Genomic DNA, 21,241 nt, shown 5'->3' with positions numbered 1-21,241 from the left:
TGCAAACTCATCTTAATGCTGGTTGGAGCCAAACACATTTAGGAAGGGAACTCCCCAGGCAACAATGATCATATTTTGCATTCCTGAGCCAAAGAGAAGGATTGAAGAAAACAGTCATCTGCTGCTCTGTATTATCCAGGCCCAGTTCTCTCTCTCTTTGCTAGAACCATGGAGACGTGGTTCCAGGCCACTGGCTGTGGCTCTGGGCGCGCCCCAGTGTCAGAGGGACTCAGGCCTTGGTGGGGGTCCAGGCAATGTGGTCACCTTCCAAGAAAGCCCCGCTCTCCCCCGGAGCTGGATTGTGCTGCTAAAACCTCAGCGAGATTTAGAGCAAGTGGGCAAAAGGAACCAAGGTTCCTTTCAGATTCGTCTTATTTCAAAAATTGTGGACATCAGCTGTGTGCACTGACTCTCTCAATATACAGCTATGTGTCCTTGGGACGACGGAGACTTCTCTCTCTCTAGGGGAGAAATGGCTGGAGGATCATTACCAAGGTCAAAGGCCAGAGGATGGACCTGACTTCAGAACAGCTGGTTCTAGGACTCAGAAAAGGGAATATGGCAATATTATGTCTGCCTCCCGAGAGCTAGGACTGCTGTGGCGTATAGGACTGGGCTGGGTATCAGGAGACATGGGCTGTCCCCTGGGTTCTGCCTTTAGGACTGGTAGAACCAATATACGTTTCCTCTCTGGGCCTCAGCTCCCCCTTTAGAAAATGAGGAAGCCAGACCAGGTGGTCTAAAAACCCTTATGGTTGGGCTGTTCTGGGTCTCTGTGCCCTTCTCTAAATGCATCATCAAATCCATCCCCCTTGGGAGGGAAGGAGCAGATAGATGACCACTGCCCCTGCAAGTGTCTATCAGATTGGCTTTTAGGACTGAGGCCATTCCCTCTCACCCCTCTAGCACTAGGGTCCAACACGGTGCCACTTAGTTTCAAGCCACTTGTGAAAGTGAGCTGTAACAGCTTCCCATCTTCCCCAGTGGATCAGCATCCAGCTGAAACTGGCCCCTGCTAGAATTGGGAGCCGGGAGTGGCGGGGGAGGGCTGGCGATGCCAAGTCAGTTCTTATACCAGGCTCTGATGCTCCCCTGTGCTTTAGAGCAAACTTACCCAAACTCTGGTCTCCCCGGGAGGACAGTTCCTTCTCTTTACTCTTGCAAAAGGCCACCCTATTTTCTAGCTCATCTAATCAACTCATCAACATGTTATTTCTTTACAAAACAAATGATTGCCCTTCTAGATGTGACTTCGTGTTTCTCTGCTAACCGGTCATGCCTTTTTCTCTGAAAGAGACACCGTGGAGTCCGTCCTATTTCACATTCCTCCACTGCCCTTCCGGTTTCTTCCCTCTGTTGGATAGAACCTTGTGTCTGGATGTAGTCTGGTATCCTTGGCTCCCTCCAACCTTGTGCAGGTCAGAACACGGCTCACTGTGTGTGTGTGTATGTGTGTGTGTGCGCACGCATGCATGCGCACACACATACATACGAAGCCAAGGGTTTAGCCAAAGAGGACAGGTCAGGAAGGGTAACGACAGGCGGGTTCCAGAGAAAGGAGAGGGATTCAGGGATGGAAGTGCCTTCCGTCTGAAGGGCCAGCTCTACCCCCAGTCTGGACAGAGAAAGGAAAGGAGAGGAAATTAGTGCAGAGGCTTCTGCAGAAAGGCATCGCCCTCCCCATGGCATGAGCACACCACTCGTTTCTTTGGGAATGTCTCAAGGAAATGATCTCATCTGGGAACCAGCGTGTCCCCAGCCCACACCCATTGTTGCTCTGGCAGCGAGCTGTTCTGAGGACGCCAGCGGCGGTTTCATGGGTGGCTGTGGCCACATGTCCACCTTTCCCAGGAAGAAGAGCCCCAGAAAAATATGAACTTTTATGTCCTTTATAATGTTCAATGTGTGAAAAAGAATACGTCAGAATTGGAAAGCTTCCTGTGTGTGATGAGGGGGCGGGACATCGTCACTAGTTGAGTTCTAGGTCCCACTTTGAGCACCAAGTCTTGGGGAAGCCCTCACATGTGCGCAGAGGTGTTAACTGGAAAAGAGTTTTCGTGGTCACCATCTCATTAGGTCCTTACAGGTGGCTTCTAACACTGTCTACGCAGAAGGAGCACTGCCACTCTCACCTCCACACCTTTGCTCTGTTGCCTCTACCCTTCTGCCTTTGTTTACTGTCGGCCCTTATTCTGCACCCACCTCTCTGTGGGGCCCAGTGCGTGTCCCACTTGCCCTGTCAATCTACCCACCTCATCCCCACCCCATCCTATGCTCCTCCCTGACATCCCTCCCCACCTGGGGTGGAGAGTCCAGGGGACAGGACCCATGCCATGTCCTGCACCTGCATGCCCTGGTGCCTAGTGTTACAAATAGCAGGCACTCAACAAACGTGAAGTAAACACGCACACAAAGGGTGGGCTGGGGGTGTCTTTCACCAATGGAAAACGGAGGCTTCAGAAGGCTACCTGCTGCGACCAAAGTCCTCTAGCTAGTGGGTCAGAGTTGGAGCAGGGATCAGACCTCCCCAGGGCAGGACTCTTACTCCACTCCTTTCTCGATGCTCCTACTGGGATTCAGCTGTCACTCTTGGAGCAAGTGCCAGGGAAGGGCCAGGTGTCTCAGTACTGTGTTTCATTTGATTCTAACAAGTGATTAGGGTTTTTTTTTTTATCTCCATCAAACAGGAGAGGAAAGGGAGGCTCCAAGACTGACTTGCTTGTGGCACTGGTGCTGGTGCCGAGGCCTCATCCTGTCTGCTTCCGGGCAATATCCCTTTCTAGTGTCCCATCCAGGCCGGCTGTGTCTGCGAGAGGGCAGGCAGGGCAGCTGAGAGCTCTCCTTGGTGGGGTTGGATCCGACTCTCTACTCAGGCCCAAAGATGACGCCCCCAGCTGGACAAGGAATAGCTCTGTCTGTGAAGCTCTCCTTCAGGTAAAGCATTGCAGACCGTATGCTAACCTTATCTGTGGTGCCAAAAGGGAGGCTCCAGTAACCGAGATGAGGGTGTTCTGTCCCTCCTCGTCCCTGCACCCTGAACAGTGTCTGGATTACAACAGGCTCTCCACAACGTTGACTGAACAAATTCATGAATGAATGAATGAATGAATGAATGCACATGGATGAACTTATCAAATTAACTAGATATTTCTCCAAGAAGGACCTAAGCAGATGGGACACAGGGCATCCTTCTTTACCCAATTCACCCTCTGTTCTCTCCAGCCAGGTTCTGCCATCCTCTCATGATGCACACTGGGTGACGATGACCTCGCAGCCCCCAGGCCCTGGCTGGCCTATCTCTCCCCCTACTTCATTCAGTCTCCTTGTCTCATCAAAAACAAAAACAAAACAGACAAAAAAGTCTGTTTCCTCAGTGTCCTATTTTGTGCTAAACAAATGCTTGCTAATGAATGACTTATCACAATGTCCCTTCAACTCTCCAAAAACAATTGCAGCCCTATATAAGGAAGAAGTCTCAAAATCGGAAACAATCAGACCCAGGCTGGACAGCCTCATAGAGCAGTGAGGGTCCCACAGCTGGGAGTTATGGGGGAGACCGAATGCTTACTGAGGCAGGTGGGATACCAGCTGAGAGAGACTTGCATAAGCATTCCGAGAGGAGAGATGGAAGGAAGGACCAAGTGTTGGCAAGAGCGAGGACGGCCCTTTTAATATTTTAAAGATATCAGGCATTTGCCAACGTGCTGGGTAAGCGGATGTCAACCTCATGGAAAATAGGCCTAAAAAACGAAAACAGTAAACACCAAGCTGAACTTCGCTGTCATCAACATTGTTTTTGCCCCCAGCCTTGGACAGCCATCTCATGCCTCCAGAGAAGACATGGATCACCTCCTTCAGGAAGAAGACTCACAATTTTATGAAAGCCGGTACATTTTTCTGCCTTACATCATCTGTCCTTTTTTTCTAGGTAGAGAACATGATCAAAACAGATCTCTTTTCTTAAGATTTTAAGAGTTGGCATGAAAGATATAAAAACATACCAACATTGATATTATGAATCTCTGTGCTATAAGTTCTTTTAATGTGCTATAATGTCTCTACCAACTAAACCCCACCCCATGCCCAAAGCACAGACTCCAAACTGTGGAAACGGGAGTCAAGAGATGTGACCTCATGTATACACCTGTAGGACCTGGCTGAGCACACCGGGCCTGGGCTGCTGCTTTCCTCCGCTCACTTCCAAGCGGCCCAGGCTCCTGCAAACCCAGATCTCAGCCCAGCCCAGCCCAGCCCTCCGGGCCCCACAGTCAATGCCCAGCTGCCCACGGAACATTTTCATTCAGATGTCTTGTAGCATCTCACTCTTCACATGACCAAAAAGGTGCCTAGGTTTTTCCCTTCCACGCTGGCTTTCCCCAAGTCTCCCCGTCTCATGACTTGGCATTACCACCCTCTGACTGCTCAAGTCAGAAGTGTAGAAGTCTTTCTCCAGAATTTTCCTTCCCTTCCTGCAAATCCTGCAGGTTCCACCCCTTCAGTTTCTCTCATATGTGTCCACTCTTCTCTATTTCCTCTGACAGCACCTTGATCAAGTCCTTCTCATCCTCTCGTGCCTCGACTTTTGCAAGAGCCTTCTAACCTGGTCCCTCGGTTCCACTTTTGCTCAGCATCAAGTTATGCTCTTGTCAGCAGCCGGAGTGATCGTTTAAACATGCCAATTAGATCCTGGCACTTTTTGCTTAAAACCCACACATTGCATTTAGAATAGATCCCAGACCCTTCCCCAGGGCCCACAAGGCCCTGCAGGATCTGCCTGTTCCTGTGCCATGACCTTCGTCTTTTCTACTTCCGGCCACACTGCCTTTCTCCCTGCTCCTCAAACAAGTCAAGCTCTTTTAACATCAAGGCCTTTGTATTTGCGATTCCCTTTGCCTGGAACACTCTTCCCCAAGATCTTTGCTCAGCTGGCTCCTTCCTCAACTTCCAGTTTTAACGTCGTAGAAATCTTCCCTGTCTGTGTATGGAGAACTCATTATTCTTACTCAAAGCATCTTCTCTATTTCTTTTATAATGAAAGGTAATTGCAGATTGTTATAAGTTATTTGCTCACTTGGACACTGTCTCCTCTCTCACTGGAGTCTAAGATTCAAAGGAAGAGACCAGTGGGGTGCTGCACCCTGCTCACAGAGCCAACTGTGTGCAATCTTTCTATCCAGCGATGTCATGCTAATGGCTTACAATTAACCATGGGGGGAGGATTTAATCCACGGTACTTGGCAACGCTACAAAGACCCTCCCCACACCATCCCAGGAGTCAGGATGGGTTACTAAACATTTACCAGCACTCCACTCGAAGGGACTGTACCTGTCTGTCCCCTTGCTTTATCCTTAGCATCTAGAACAATGCCTAACACACAGTAGGTGCTCAATATGCATGTTTTAAAAGACAGAAAAGAAAAAAAATGAATAGAAGCTTTCAGGCCTCTGGGAGCCTCACACACTAACCTGCCAACAAGAAGTTAAAGGGAATGTGATACTCGGAGCCTTAGGCGGGGAGGGAAGTTAGAATTCTGACTTTGTCTTCAGAAGCCCTGGTCTAATCCCAGTGTGGTTTCTAACTTGTTTTATGACTTAGGACCAGTTTCCTACTCTTCCTGGGCCTGTTTCCTTAACCGTAAAAGGTACACATGGACTATCTCTAAGTCTCTGTATAAAATTTAATAAAGCCCCTTTATGTACACTGTTGCCATTTTCTTTACCTCTGACTCTTGGGGTCACTACATTATACTACACAACTGCAGAGGGTGCTGTTTATATAGTAGTTGATTGAGTTATACGGCGCACAGCTGTACGTGGCAGCTCTGCCCACTCTGATCCTGGCCACTGGCCATTTCAAAGGGAACCGAGTTGGACAGTGAGTCCCTCCCTTTCCTGACATACTAACCAACTCAAAGAGCTCAGACAGTTCGGTTTTGGTTTTCCAACTCCTAAGATTATTTCCTGCTTGTCATGGGTGTGTGGATCAAGAGTCCTGTGCATCCGAGGTTAGCCCCAGCCCAGGGAGTGTTGGGCAAAACAAGAGCAAGACAAAGCTCAGGATATGCAATTTGTGGCAGGGCTTTCCCTCGGAGGAGAGGAAGTAGGGCAATGAGGACCTGAAGAGCTGCTGTGCCTGTCTGCCCCTGGTCTTTGAATGCAAACTAAAAAAAGGATTGTGGGGGCCCTTCCCTTCCAAGACTGCAGGGCCCGCCCTACAGTAGATACACCCACACCCATCTGAAAAGTCCTCTGGCTGCACAGAGCTCAACATAGATTCACCAGAACCTAAGTTAAGCTGGATGCTATTGGCTAGGCTTGGTAGGGATGGAGGACACTGAGGAGTGGAAGTGTTTTGGTTCCCCGAGAGTTATGCAGAAGCTCTTTGGTTTTTGGTATATGTCAGTTACTCATAGTTTCAAAACTATCCCAAATGTCCATTGCCACTTTTAGGTCCTTAGAAGAGTCCGGGGCTCATGACTTTGCTGGAAAACAAAGGCCTGCCTTGAAAGGTAGTGAACTCTCTGTCACTGGAGGGATGCAAGCCAAGGATGACCACTTATCTAGGATGTTAGGGTTCTAAGTTCCCTTCCAGGCAGATACTTGGTACCGAAGCCTCTCAAACGGCCCCTGACACCCAAGACTCCTCATGGACCTGTGGACGAGGAAGAATCAACCATTCACTGGGTCCGCCCATGCGCTAGACGAAGTTGTTTCCAAATCAGAGTCCCTGTTGTCAACTTCTTTTTCCTGTTACATATGGCTTTATAGTCAGAGTCGAGGTTCTGGGTCAGGAAATGTTCGCAGAAGCTTGGAAGTATAGCTCCGAAGAGCTTTTGGAATCATGAAGGCCAAACGTTTATTTTAGAAGTGATTAAATTTAAGTTTTAAGAGGGTACATGGCTCACTCAAATTTAGTATCAGAGCCTGAACGTGACCCAGGGGTTGTGTGATCTGCAGTCCAGGGCTTTTCCATTACCCTAGGTTTGGAGGGTTCAATTATTAGTGAGAGACATGATCCAGCCCCAGGCTTTGGTTTCCATATCTGTAACTTTCAGAATTGGCCCAGATTAGTCCATTTGGGCTAACTCAGGAAAGTGTCCATTTCTAAAAATCAGTAAGAGCTGGGGTAGTTCTAATTTTCTATCTGTCCTGAACTTCCTTGTGTGAATTAGTTTATAGTTGTTTTATTGCCCAGCAGTCTGGCCAGAAGCAGGTTCTGTAGAAGAGGGGGTGCTGGCTGGTGTGAACTGCCCGAGGCAGTGCCAAGACCCTAAAAGGGGTATGTGTTGGAGCTAGGGCAGGAAGGCATGATGCCACAGGCAGGACAAGAAAATAAGACGGAAGCAAGTGAACAGTACCTACGGCCCAAGGGACCAGGCAGCCTAATGGAGAGTGGGAGTTCTGCTGGTAAAATAGAAAAGCCACAGAAATATGACCATTTATTGGGAAGTGGTCCAGGAGGGCTTTCTGGAAGAAGAGGTCTTTCTGGAGCTGCTAGAGCTCAGAGATAGCAAAGATCTCCTCTCCACTTTAACTTATATCTACTAAGTACATTTAGTAGAAAGGGGATTGGGGGTTTCTTCTTCTTTCATGGGGGCGACAGACTCATTTGGGCTGATCTCTCCAGTGGTTCCTCTTTACTCCACCCCACCAGCTCTAGGACAGCCCCATGCTCAGCAAAGCTTTGATCTAGGCCTCTGGTTCCATATAAAAGCTCCCTCTGCCCTCATGAGTGGGGCACCCTGGGCAGACCCCTCTTCCCTGGCCCGCTCCCATAAGCAATAAGGCCAGTCTAGTGGGGTCACTGCCAAGTCAAATAGCACTGCAGAAACAGCAAAGGACTTGGCTTGCAGGCAGCAGGAAAGTGCTCTCCTGGGCCTCACCCTGGGGTGGGCTGGGTGTGAAAGAAAATGGCCACTCCTGTTGCCTGGACACCTGCCAGCTTCTTTAGACTTTCAATGAATGCTAAGGAGGAGCTGGCCCTTGAAAAGGGCTTGATCAAACCTCCAAGGAGAGAGAGCCAGGGCAACTGAGAAATCATGCCACATACACAGATGGATAGAGTCTAGGTCTGGCCCATAAAAAATCCGCAATCAAACCTGAACTCAGTCGCACTTCATTTCTGGGTGAGTAGGGAAAGCAGTATCTGTCCTTCCTGAGGGATGCACAGTGTAACCCAATGTCCCCCACGGCATAATGGTGAGAAGGATTTAAGTGGGAAAAGAGTGAACATTAAAACTTGGCTACTCATGTGTTTATTTAATAGGTATTAAAAAATTACGAGCAAATCAAAACTTAGATTTCACAGTAATTACTGCTTAGGTGCAGTAAAATAAAAAGACCAAGTTGATTTAAAGTCAATTTAAAGAAAATTATTAAGTGAAAGCAGTCAATGTGTTACACAGATAGGTCCAAAGCCGTGTGGGCAGTACATGAAAAGCAGCAAAGAAGGCAGACTTTCAAGATGGTCAAACCTGGATTTGGATTCTGACCCTCTTGTTTAGTGGCAGCTGTGTGACCTTAGGCAAGTCACGTAACCTCTCAGAATTGCAGTGTCTGGAGTCAGACTGTCTGGGTTCAAATCTCAGGCTGTGACTTTATCGCCTGGGTGATCTTGGATAAGTTACTTAATTTCTACATGCTTCAGTTTCCTCATCTCTAAGGTGGGGGAAATAGTACCTTCTTACAGGATTATCGAGTAGATGAGTGCTCAGAACAAAGCCTGACTCACGGAAGCCCTCAGTGAACGTTAGCAAGTATTACTGTTGCTAAATGTAATAAATTAACATTTATTGAATACCTCATCCCTTCTAGACATTTCCTGTGGTAGTCAGTAATTTTTCTAATTTTTCATGCCGATCTTACAAGGTAGACATTCTAATTTTAATCATACATTCTAAAGAGAGGAAGTGATCTGCCCAAGATCACACATTTAATAAGTATTGAGGCCAGTATTCAAACTCAAAGTCAGTTTCACATGCTCCTCATATGAACCTCGCTGGATTTAGCCTCAGTCTCTCCACCTGTACAAGTGGGTTTCAAGTCATCTCCCAAGCCACCAGGGCAGAGTCTGGTCTGGCGGTTCCCGGGGGTTGGATTATAATGTAGGGTGTACGGTTCAGCCCCTGCCATCTTCTGTAGGCACTGCCAGTTTCTTTGGGGGTGCTCAATGACATGGCCACATTCTTTGGTAGATGGATATGTCTGAATCACTACCCTCTTGTGGGAAAAGGGGCTTTTTAAACTTCTGCTCCATCCCCCTTGTTTCCTGGGATGTCCCATTATACAGGTTTGCACTGTATAGACAAAGCCTTTCCCATGTCTCCTTGTGTCTCTGAGTCACAGTAAATAACACTGAACAGCAAGGGGCCAGCTGGGCCAGCCTGGGCTGCCTGCTGTAAACCAATCTGCCCCGTCCAAGGCCCTCTTCCCTTTAAGAGCCCTTTCCCCTCAGCAGCCCTCCTTGTCCTGCCCGCCTGCAACTGCCAGTAGCCTCTTCTTGTCTGGAAAGAAAGCGGAAGTGTAAGGACTGAACGCACCTTCACCTAGGGGGCTCGCATCTCAAGAAAGGTGACTGGAAAGAGGATGACGCTAATGTCAAAAAGGATTAATTAATGGCACGTCAGGCTGTGGCGGGCCAGGTCGTGTGAGATTTTCATTAATTAATCAATTCATTCCACAACTATTTATTACTTGCTGCCTCTGGCTGGCACTGCTCTGGACCCTGGGATATATAAGTTAACATAGCATACAAAAATCCTTGCTCTTGTGATTACATTCTGTTGGAGGAGACAGCCAATAAACAAAGTGAATAAATAAATAGGTAATAATGCTAGTCATGAGAAATACCTCGGTGAGACTAAAGCAGGAGGCGGCTGGAAGTTTGGTTAGGAGGTGCCAGAAAGGCCTCCACGGGGTGGTGATGTTGGAGTAAAGACCTGAGGAACTGAGAGAAGATCTTTGGTGAAAAGTATTGCAGGAAGGAACAGCAAGTGCAAAGCCCAAGGTGTCTTGTATTTTTGAAGAACATTCTGGAAACTAGGTGGGTGGAACAGAATGAGCAAGTGGGGGAGGAGAAGAGGGTGAGGTCGGAAGGCAGGGAGAGCCAGATCATACAGACTCTCTTACTCAGAGTAGGAAGGGGAGCTCGAGAGGGTTTAAAGCAGAGGAAGGACATGACATGATCTGACCTACATTCTAGCAGCATCCCTCCGGCTACTGGGTGGAAAAGCCTCAAGCAGACAAGGGCAGATGCAGGGAGTCTGTTAGGTGACTGTGGCCATAAGCTGTGGGCGCCTTTCTGGAGGCTCCCCTCAGTAGCCCCTAGGCCCCTGCCTGCCTCCTGGTCCTAGTCCTCCAGGCTGAGCAGAGGTGGGAAGACAGATAGCAGGCCTGAGCTTTCACACCAAGGATGATGTGGGACAAGTGGAACTGACAGACTGGGGGTGGGGTGGAGGGAGGGGCTAGTTTTAAGATGTGCTAGAATACAGGCAGATCCATATTAAAAAGAGAAGAGAGAGTGGGGACAATCTTGGTGACAATTTCAACACATTCAGAACAATCGGTGGGGCCTCTTGCTGAGCCTGCCAGTGTCTCTGCCCCTGGCTGGCCTCACCATCAGCAGCAAGCACATTCCACAGCTGATGTTTGGCTTGTGGTCTGGCTTGGCCCTCTCATTGGTTTCTTCTGCTCTGAAAGGCTTTTAAAATCAGAACCTGGGTTCTCTTTAAGTTTGGGCATGAATCACTTCTTCTGGGCCTGGAAAGGGGATGGAGGGACGGGAGGCTGCATGCCGTGAGTGCTCCCTTTCACTCAGGCCTGCATGCCGCCAGGCATGTATATGTGACGGGCTCCCAGTCAAAACACTCCGAATCAGACTTACTTCCAACCTCCCGGCCAACATTTCCAACTGCCTGAGGGCCACTTCCACCTGCCCCCAAAGCCCTGCAAAGTCAGCATGACCAGAACTGATTCAACTTCCTCCTCCTCAAACCTCCTCGTCCTCAGATCAGTGCCACCACCTTTCGGCCTCCCAGACACCTTTCCTTCTCCATTCTGCCCTTCATAGGTTCACTTCTCTCAGCTTTTACTTCGGGCTCTGGCGGCGTCTTGCCTGGTTCGTTGCGGTGCCCTTCTCGTTCCACGGGCTTCCAATTGTTGTTCTGTCGCATCCACCCCCTCTTCTCAAAACACAGGTTAGAATATGCTGCTACCCTCCCTCAAGAACCTTCGGTGGCTCCCCATCTGCTAAACCCAAATGCCTTAGTTGGCATCCAGGTCCTTTCTTAGTGGCCTCAGCCCACTAAGAGTTCCCCATAGCACATATTCAGCATCCTGCTGAGTAAACATCAGGCTGTTTGCCCAGATACACTCTCCCCTTCCTGCATTGACAAATAATCTCCTCTTCCTCTTTCAAATTCTAGGGTCTTTATCTGCAGCTCTCCTATAGCCTTTTCTCATTCCCCCGCTTATATTAGACTTATTTATCTAAGGACCTTCTCTCTCTTACTAAACCATAAACTCCTTAAAAGACAAGATTATCTCTTAGCTTTTATCTCCCAAACCACCTAGCACAGGTCTTGGCCCATACAGGCTACTGTGCTGAGACTCCATGGGGGCGCATGTGCAAAGAAATTTAAGACATTTCTCTTGCCCTTAAATATCTTTTCATCTACTTAGACAAACAGTTGTTACATTCATTCAACACATATTAAGTGAGCACCTACTATGCCCGGCACTGTGTGAGAGCTGAGGACACAGAGATTGAAAGGAGATGTGGCTTCTGCTCTCAGTTCAGTGGGAGAAGATGTTCAGGCTATTGTACTACTGTGTAGTGAGTGAAGTACAGGGTTATCTTGAGATCACACAAATGGGGCTCCAAGGTCTGGTGGAAGGGGCCAGGTGAGGCTTTCAGGAAGAATTAGTGCCCATGTGGAGACCTGAAGAATAAGTGGGAGGCAGCCAGAAGAATGAAAGTGGCATAACAGGTTATAGGGAACAATATGAGTGAAGTCCAGAGTGAGCTGGTGTGTTTGAGAAGCTAAGACACTCAGTCTGGTGGGTGCTGCAGGGGTGTGCAGGGGCCCATGCATGTGGTGCTGCTGGAGGTGATTCCCAAGCACAGGCCAGGGCCAGCCATTCAGGGTCTGGTTAGCTCTATTAAAGAGCCTAGATTTGGCCTAACGGCAATAAAGAGCCACTGAGGGTTTTAAGCAGGGGAGTGACTACACAACTCAGTTTGTTTTTTTAAGCCTCACTTTGGCTGCTGTTGAAAAAGGGCTGGGTGGGTGAAGGCAAGAGGCACAATGATACCTGAGTTTGGGCTTGGGCCTCAGGGAGGTCCCAGGATCCTCCTGCTCTGCCCCTAGGCCAGCCTCCTCTAAATGTGTTGGAGCATCCCTTTCCCACCCAGCCTGGGCTTTGCTTTGCCGGTCCTCATTCCTAGTCAGGCACTTACTTCACCTGAACACTCACAATGGCGTCAGCAAGGCCCAGAATTGGAGGGATGGAATGACCCTGATGGGCTTCGTCTAACCCCTGCTGGGCTTTCCCCCAACCTCTGGTACCACTCCATCTGTCTGGGGGCACTTCTGACCAGATCCTCTGCCAAATTAGTCCCTGTAGCCCCTCTTTGTCTTTCCTGGATCTCTCGCTTGGGGCCATCCAGTTTTATGGCCTTGGGGAGACACAGACTGGGTTACCAATGTATAACCCTTCAACTACCAACTCCCACCCCTTAGCCTCTCAAACTCTGACTCCAGGTTGTGTCTCTAGCCCAGCCTGGCTATGAATCCTGTGCAGTTTCAGGCTGGGGAGAAGGACTGGAAAAACTGAGTCAGGAGAACTGGCGAAATCTTGGCGTTGCCACTCACCGATGGTTGTGTGACCCTGAGCAAGTCATTTCCCTTCCTTGGACGGTGTTTTCTCTTTTGCTTGATTGGGGATTAGGTTTAGATTACACTGGTGATTCTAAGCCTTGGCTGTCCATTGGAATTATTGGAGAGGTTTAAGAAATACCAGTGCTGGGCTCCACCATGGAGAGTGATGATGTGTTTGTTCTGGGTGGGACCTAGGCAAGGGTTTTGTTTTGCACCGATATTCTCTTGTCTACCCAGGATTGAGGATTCTGAATTTGCTGATTAATTGTAATCCCATGATTGACCAAGAGGGGAGGCAGAGGTGGGCAGGTAAAAGAACCTGAGGAGAGACCCCTTATTTAGGTGTCAACACAGCAGGACTACAGCAGTACAAATACCTGTGGCTGAAGAGAGGACAGTGAATTCAAGTTTTGGCTTCTTGCATTCGCCAAGGAGACTACTCCAGAACCCAGTGTCAAATGCTCGAAGGTCTCCCCAAAAAGATTCTTAAAGTAGTCTTGGGGCAGTAATTGGAGACAGAGCATCTTCTGAATTCTGCGGGTTAAAAACCATCCCCCAGCCCTGGCCTTGTGTCCTTAGAACTGCTCCATGGACACAACTGCATCTATGGGCCCCGGCACTTCACATGAGCCCTGCAGTCTGTGTGTGATCTGTGTCCTCCTGTCCCTGCCATGTTCCTTGAGGAGGAGGCTGTGCCTTATCTTATTTAGAATCCCCAGAATCTGGAGGTGCCTGAGGTTTAGTGGGTGTTCAGTACATGTTGACCAAATGGACAAGCGACTCAGTTTCTTCATCTGTAAAGTGGAATCATGATGCCTCCATGCCAAATTACAGGCCTGTGGGGAGGACCACGTGAGCAGAGTCGTTTCATAGTTGTGCAGTTGCTCAGGGGCCCACACGCAAAAGAGCCCCTGCTTGGTTTAATGCTTCCTGTGGCCATCTTGAAATTCTGAATAATTTTTAAACAAGGAGTCCCGCATTTTCATTTTGCACTGGGTCCCACAGATTGTGTAGCTGGTAAGAGGTGTGAATAAACTCAGAGAAGAGCTCTGTCTACAAATTATTTATGGAACTTTATGGCTGCCACCAATCACTGAATATGAGGGGCTATGAGCTCCAGGAAAAGAGCAGTTCCAGCAGAAGGAGGGGAGCTGGACCTTGCTTTGTGGCCTTCTTCCTGGTAGGAGGAGGCAGCAGTGTTCTGAAGGCCTGGGGTTGGCTCAGGGTGAGAGAGAGGTTGGTGGAGATTGGAGACACTCCCAAAGGGTCTACAGAGAATGATTTCAATGATCTAGTCCTACCTGACTGCTACAGATATAGAAAATATACCATTCTTTTGGCTGAAGCATTGCTTTCTCCTTAAGTTCTTTTGATTAGGTTCCTAATATCATCTTTGGCCAGGAGACCTGCCCCTAAGCTCCTATGTGATCTTGGGAAAATCATTGGAAATCACTCAACCTTTGAGGGCCTCAGTTTTCTCATCTACCTAAAGTCCATACCAGCTTTGGCAGGGCCTATGGCCTCATGTGGCCTATCCTGACTGATAGAACGAACATATGGGAGAGCTCTTTGCAGGCTCTTTGCAGATGAGAGCTGTACACACTTGCTCATTTCATGATTTTTCCGTGACCTTCCTGAAGTTCAGTCCTCCTGATCTGCAAAGAACAGCCCTGGAAATCTTCTAGGTCAGGATTCCTGGCAGCATGGACCAGCTGGGTGATGCTGCTGGAGGAAGAAAACTGTCAGCCCCAGCTGTGGAGGCAGGAACCCCTTCTCTGTGTCATCCTGTTTGGAATCCAGAGCACGTTGCTATAGCAAGTTGCCTAACTCATCCCACATGCCACGTGGAAAAACCTCTGCCTGCTTTAGAACAACATCACCCAAGCCACAGACTGGCTTCTTCTGTGTCATAAGATGAGGCCGCCATCATCCACAAGGGCCGAGGTAGAAGGCACCTGACAAGTGATGGAAATGGGCTGAGCAGTTGAACCATGCCAGGCAGGTCCCCCACCTCCATTATTTTGTCTGCTGGCTGGTCCTCATGCCTGAAGTTCCACCATCAGTTCTTTATTCCTTTGGCTCAAGGCACAGCCCAGTTAAAATGCAAACCCCTTTAGGCAGGATACAGGAAGTTGTCATCACTCCTTAGAGCTTTTCAGCATGGATTAACTCATTAGGCCCGGAACTCAGAGCAGGCTTTGATTAGGGGAATGGAAGCAGAGGTGGGAAGGGAGGAAAGGTGTACCCAGCCTGTCTCAGGAGGGTGGGCTGGAGAGAGAGCCCTAGGGCAGAGTGGCCCAGAGCACTGGGTAGAGAGGGGCAGGTGGTAGAGCCCTACTTGGCCCTTACTTGCTGAGAGGCAAGTAAAAGAGAGAGGATCCCATGTTAGGTGGCACGAGGTGAGGACCACTTCTCACCAAGACACCATCTAGCTTAGTGTCTAGCTGAGTCTGAAGAGGGATCTGCCACCCCTGGGCTGGTATCCCTGTGAGGATGGCCATGCATGCACTGATCTTATTTCCCCTGAAGACTGCTCCTTCAGCAAGGGCATCTTACTGGTCTTTCTATGCCCTCTAGGCCCAATTCCTAAAGAGATGCTATGCATGGATTAATGACAGCAGCTTTGCGGGCAGACAAATCCTGACACCATCTCTTACTCAATCCTCATGACCTTGGACGAGCCATTTAACTTCTCATGTGTAACCTGCTGATTTCAGGTTAGTGAAATCATGCAGCCATTTCGAGACCTAATTGAGATGTGAAAAGATGCTTGATGCAGTCAGTGGCTGGCATCAGCCTCATAATAAATGATGGGTAGGGTAATAACTGCCGCTGTTCATGAAGGGCTTTCTGGGTGCCAGATGCTGTTTTAAGCTCTTGATACGAATGAACCATGTAAGATCATCTCACATACACATCAGCCTGTGAAGTCATTACTCTCCCCGGTTTACTGTTGACGAAAACGAGGCCCAGAGGGCTTATCTAGGATCACCCAAGTGGAAAGCATTTGAGTCCAGGAAGCTGGGCTCCTAGACCAGGCATGCTGATTATTACTGCTGTGCAATAAGTGTGTGGGTGAAGGGGGAATAAGAGACAGAGGCAGGGAGGGGGTTGGACCACACTGACTTTTTCCTCCAGGTGCGATTTTATTCATCCTGTGACTCAGGCCATAAGTACACAGTCTGAAAACTCTTCAGGGAATTTTTTGGGAGCTTATTTATTTTCAGTTTACAAGATGACCAGCTCCAGTCTCTCTCCTCCTCTTCTTCCCTCACTGATAAACTTCTGGGTATTCAACTAAGAATTTGTACTGTCAGGACTTACATGCCGGGGGCTGGGGATGGTCCCCACCTGGGTCACACCTCCCTACAGCAAGCACTCCATACTGAGGGCATGTGGGTATTTTTGGACCTCACAATTGTTTTGAGGAAAATAGTTTCAAATGGCTATACATCCTTTATGGTAGCTCATGGTTTGATGCTAGTGGGATAGGGGCATTAAGAAATAAAGAGAAGCAGAGATACCATTTTAAAAATGTGTTAGTGCATGTTTAAATCTTGTTTTATAGCTGACTCTCCTTGAGTCAGCCAGAGGTCATCGCTACTTGGGGAGGATTATGATGGATCCTTTCTTTTTGTAATTGTAGAACACTGCTCAACTTTGACTCCCAAAGTAAGATTTTGGAGCCTATAGTGAGACAATAATCTCCAAAGTCTGGTATTGTGGAGAGAAAAGAGGGCGAGAGAAAAGAGGGCTTTTTGAATTCTCTGAACACCAGACTGACCAGCAAGAGACAAACCAGGCCAGGTTGGAACATAGTTTTGTCCTATGTAATGAGGGGAGAGGACAGAAGGGAAGTGCCCTGCTGCTTGAGGAAGCTGCCACTACAGAAAGCGGGGGGAAAGAGGTTCAGGGAGGGCAAAATTAGGGTGAATTGCTATCTGAGTTCCTCAAGGGCCCACACTGAAACAATGAGATGGCAAGGAGTTAGACATCCCATCTCTGGGGGTTCCACGGTAGGGTAGAGATGGGGGCATGGAGAATAAGCAGAAAGCGGGTGACGCTCCACTCCCATCTCTTCAGGCCACCAGAGCCTAATGTGGAAGGATCCAGAAGCAACCCAGCTGAAGGTAGCTGAGAGGCTTGGCTAACAAGCTCCCAATAGGGTGGGCAGTGGGGGAGGCAAAGTGACAAACTTCATCTCCTTCCCTTCTCTTCCAAAGCTGATGAGCGGGGTTTGGATCTTTTTAGTCTTTGCAAATCCATGGTGCCTAGGACTGTGCTTTCTCCATATGAGGTTTTTCTGCTGAATAAGACCCCTCACCCACAAGGACATGCAAGGGCCATGCTGAGTGGGATGGTTCTCCTTTCTGAAACTATCAAACACACTAAAATCATATTGACTTCAAGATAGACTCAATGCCAAAAAAAACCTGATTTCCCATCATGATCAAGACTTTGGGCCTGGACTCTGGGTCAAGGGCTAGGAAGGTTTAAGTTTATTTAGAACCATGGCATGTAGGCCTCCTCTGAGTCTCCAGTACCCCAGCACTTCCTCTAGACTTCTCTTATGGACTTGAGTTTGAAAGTTATATCTCTGTGCATCCTTAGGTCTTTTACTTAGTACCCTGAGTGCTGCTGCGGCTGCTACTGCTGCTTCTGCCGATGCTGAATAAGAAACTCAACCTCTTTGAGTGCTTAGTATGTGCCTGGAATTTTCCAAGTACTTTATATACATTTGCTCATTTAATCTTTGGATAACCCTATAAGTTCTATTATTATCATCCCCAGAACTGGAAGGTGAGGAAACTGAGGCACAGAGCCATCTAGTAACTTGCCAAGGGCACAGAATTTTCACCAGCAAAACTCAGACCCATCCCAGGCAGTGAGACCTCAGGGCCTTCAACCCCACACTGTATCTGATTTCTCTGTTTTTATGGGGCCTGGCAGATAAAAGGTACTCAATAAAGATTAGGTTTTTAAAGAATCATCACCTCATCAACTCTTACAGATGCGCTATGGTATTGAAGTCCTGGTCAATAGATCTGCTCTCTCTGAATGTCAGCTGGAAAAGTCTTTGGACTTGTCTTTTTTTTTTTTTTTTTCTGGCTTTCTTGATCGTTTTGTCCATCCTATCACTCTGCCCAGCCTGCAGCAGGAGCTCTGGAAAGACTGAGGCTCTGAACTCATAATGGCCTCAATGGGGACTCACTCCCAAGGTGGTCTGTGACAGGTCCCCTGCCCAGCCAAACTGTGTCATCACCAGTAGGAAAGCTTCCTAATAATCCTGACATTGAATCTATGTGATGAGAAATCAACATCAATCCTATGCTGGAGCCAGAGGAATGGACCCAATGACCCCTGAGATTCTTCCAATCTTCAGAGTGCAGACTGACCACAGTCATCTTTGTGGTTTTAAAATATTCACCTTTATTTCTTGAACTAGTCCCAGAAATATACTTTAACATATGACTTTATGGCCTGTCCACACTCCACACACTCCTTCAAGGCCCAGTTCAAATGGTGTCTCCCCCGCCGAGAAGCCTCCCTTGCTTAATCAAGTGGAATTGAACTTCTCTTGTTTGAAGGGCAGCCCTTATCTTCTCTATGCTGTCCACTCCCTGGTGTCTTTACTTAGCTTTCCCTGGTCTTGCCTTGTCCTCAGCTCTAGGCAGGGCCCAGATTGCACACATGATTGGGCCCCAGCCCCAGCTCCTTGCAAGCAGATGTCGTTCCAACATTGATTGATATGTTTAATGAATCCCATATTTCAAGAACCCAAACTGACCAGACATAACTCAGGGGTGGTTTCCTCCGTATAAAGGGAGCTCTGAGTCACAAATCCTGTCCTCATCCTTTGCCCCATTCCCCAACCCGCCTCTGCCCCTGCATGAGTAACAACACAACCATTGCTACAGTCCTACTGTGCACCAAATCCTGTGTTAAGGACTTTTTTTTTTTTTTTTACAGTGCCTCAATCATTCCCACAGTGTTATTAACTCAGAATTTCTATCTCCATTCCCCAGAGGAGGAAACCTGTTGGAGAGATTGTATAAACTGCCCAAGGTTGTACAGCTAGTGGGCAGCAGAACCAGAACTGGAAGCCAGGTCTGATTTCGAAGACTTTGCTCTGAGCTTCCTGAGGTCCAGACTGTCTGCAGCCCCTCCATCTCATGGTCTGGGGGATTGGGGATGTGGTTCCGCCTATCTGGAGTGCACTCCCTTTTCCTGTGGCTGGATCTCTGAGTGATTTGAAGACAGTTCCTGGAGTTGTTTCTCCTCCCATCTGAACGACCCAGAGTGCACTTTACCTCCTCCTGAAGTCGGTTTCTAGATGTGTGCTGGCCTGGTCACAGCTCTTCCCTCGCCTTCTCCACTTACCCGCTGCACCCCACCACCACAACTTAATGCATCAATGTTTGTTTTCAACTACGACGCTAGTACCTAAATTGAACTCCACCAGTCAGAGATCCTTTCAATTACAAATCACCCCTGAAGCATCATTATAGACAGACTGATAGGAGGGTGCACTTGTTTCCGTGGTAGCCCGGAATGGGGTGAACGAGCTTGGGCTGGGGGTGGCCTCCACCTGTGCTCCCCTGAGGGCGCCTCTCCCACTGCCACCACAACTGCCCCCCAGTACCGGCCGCAGCCCCGGCCTGGAGTACACGCATAAGGGGAGGCAAGGCTAGGCAAGGCCCAGCGGCCAGTCCCCGAGGCGAGTTCTGGTTCCCGCGCCGTGGAGGGGCCCGAAAGCTTTCGCCGTCGATTGAACAGCGTTGCTGGCCGCCGCCCCCGCGTGGCGGGTCCGGCTGGGGTGCGCGGTGTGGGGAAGCCCGGGCCGGGTGCCCCAGCGCAGAGCCCAGGGCTGGCCTCTCGCTCTCGGCCGCGCGCCCCGCCGGCGGAGGTCCTCGCAGCGCCCCGACACCTGGAGTACATTAGGCGGCGGCGCGCGTCTCGGCGACCGCGGCTTCCCCGGATTATTGAATAATTGCATAATAACGAGCGCGGGGTGGGGGTCGATGCTCCGTCCCTACCCCGAGTGTCAGGTAACGCTTCCGTGAGCCCTGGACTGCGGAGTTGCGCCCCGCTGCCTTTGGCCTGGCCGGCGACTGCTCGCCACCGCCTTGGGGCTGGCGCGCTAGGGTTCGCTTGGTCCGCGGCGGGACGGACTCTGGGCGGCTCTCGGCTCCCAGGTCTCCCCAGCCCTCCAGGGCCTCCGTGCCTGGCTCTCCACACTGCAGGATGCGCCCTCCGCGCCGCGCAGCGGGCAGCGAGGCAGAGCTCGCTCCGCGCGCCCCATCCCCTTCCCAGCCCGGGCCCTCGGCGCTCCTGAGACGCCTGAGTGCCCCTGGTGGCGGCGCGGGAACCCCGGCGTGGCCCTTGGAGTCCAACAAGTCCAGTGGGGAGTCCAGTGGGGCCAGCCCTCAGCGCTTTTCAACTCGAGCCTCTTCAACTCTTCCCAAACACACCAAACTCCTGGCTCCAAGTCGCTTCCGCGCGCCTCCCTCTTTTGCAGAACTTGGCGGAGCCGCTAGATTGTAGCCAGTTCCTGGGGGACCCACGTCCCCAAGAGTAGCTAAGATAGGACCCTGGGAGGCGCACCGCGTCCCGCTCCTGGCAGCTGGATCAGAGGCCCCGGAGGGCCTGGGAGGGTTCCCGGAGGGAAGGGGAGGCAAGAGGGGCACGTACCTGGCCATAGGCTGAGCGCCCAGGCCACCAGGAGTCCTCTGGGCAGTTCCATGGCCCGTGGCGCGGCGGCGGGTGCCCGGTGTGGAGCGGCGGCGGGGGGCGGCGAGCCAGAGCGGCAGCCTCCTGGGCGCGGCGCCTGAGCCTGCACTGCGCGCAGCGCGCGCGGCTCCCTGACAGCCGGCTGGTTCAGAGGAAGTGGGAGGGCTCCAGCGGCAGGGAGGGGCGCGGGACACCGCTCGTCTCTGGCTCCGGTCCAGGTCCAGTCTCGGCCCCTCTGCTACCTGGGCAGGCAGTATGCTGCCACTTTGACGCCGTCTCCAGATCTCTCTACCGCACCTCTGCCGTAGGAGAAAACCCCAGAGAACCGCTCCTGGGAACCACCTCGCCAGTGTAGCACCTTCTGCTATATCACCACTACCCAATTCAGAGTCTGTTCAGGAAAAGTGGTTTATATTCCCACTTCTCAGAGGAAAGAGCGTCACAGAGCTGAGAGGGGTACCTAAAGTGACCCAGGGACACGGGCGGTGGTGACTCAGGTCTCTCTTAGCCAAAGGGAGTGGATGTCCCTCAAAAGTCTATTCTGAGACATTCCCCCCTGCCTCCCTGCACCCTGGGGCTTGGGACGAATGTAAAGGCACAGTACTTCTTCTCACTCTGGAAGAAATGCAGAC

At 50.0% G+C, this 21,241-nt stretch overlaps 1 protein-coding gene across 1 annotated transcript in view; it reads right to left on the bottom strand.

The window, feature by feature from the left end:
- Nucleotides 1-20,716, bottom strand: part of ITGA11 (integrin subunit alpha 11) — a 112,375-nt gene extending 91,659 nt beyond the window's left edge. Inside the window, exon 1 of the mRNA XM_039865549.1 lies at nt 20,571-20,716. Within this exon, the coding sequence (XP_039721483.1) occupies nt 20,571-20,622 (52 nt within the window). The 5' untranslated portion in view covers nt 20,623-20,716. The remainder of the gene's footprint in view (nt 1-20,570) is intronic.
- Between the last annotated feature and the right edge of the window lie 525 nt (nt 20,717-21,241).

The sequence above is a fragment of the Pteropus medius genome, unplaced genomic scaffold (assembly GCF_902729225.1).
Source record: "Pteropus medius unplaced genomic scaffold, Ma_sr-lr_union100, whole genome shotgun sequence".
Taxonomy (NCBI): Eukaryota; Metazoa; Chordata; class Mammalia; order Chiroptera; family Pteropodidae; genus Pteropus; species Pteropus medius.
This window is presented reverse-complemented; position numbering and strand designations above follow the sequence as displayed.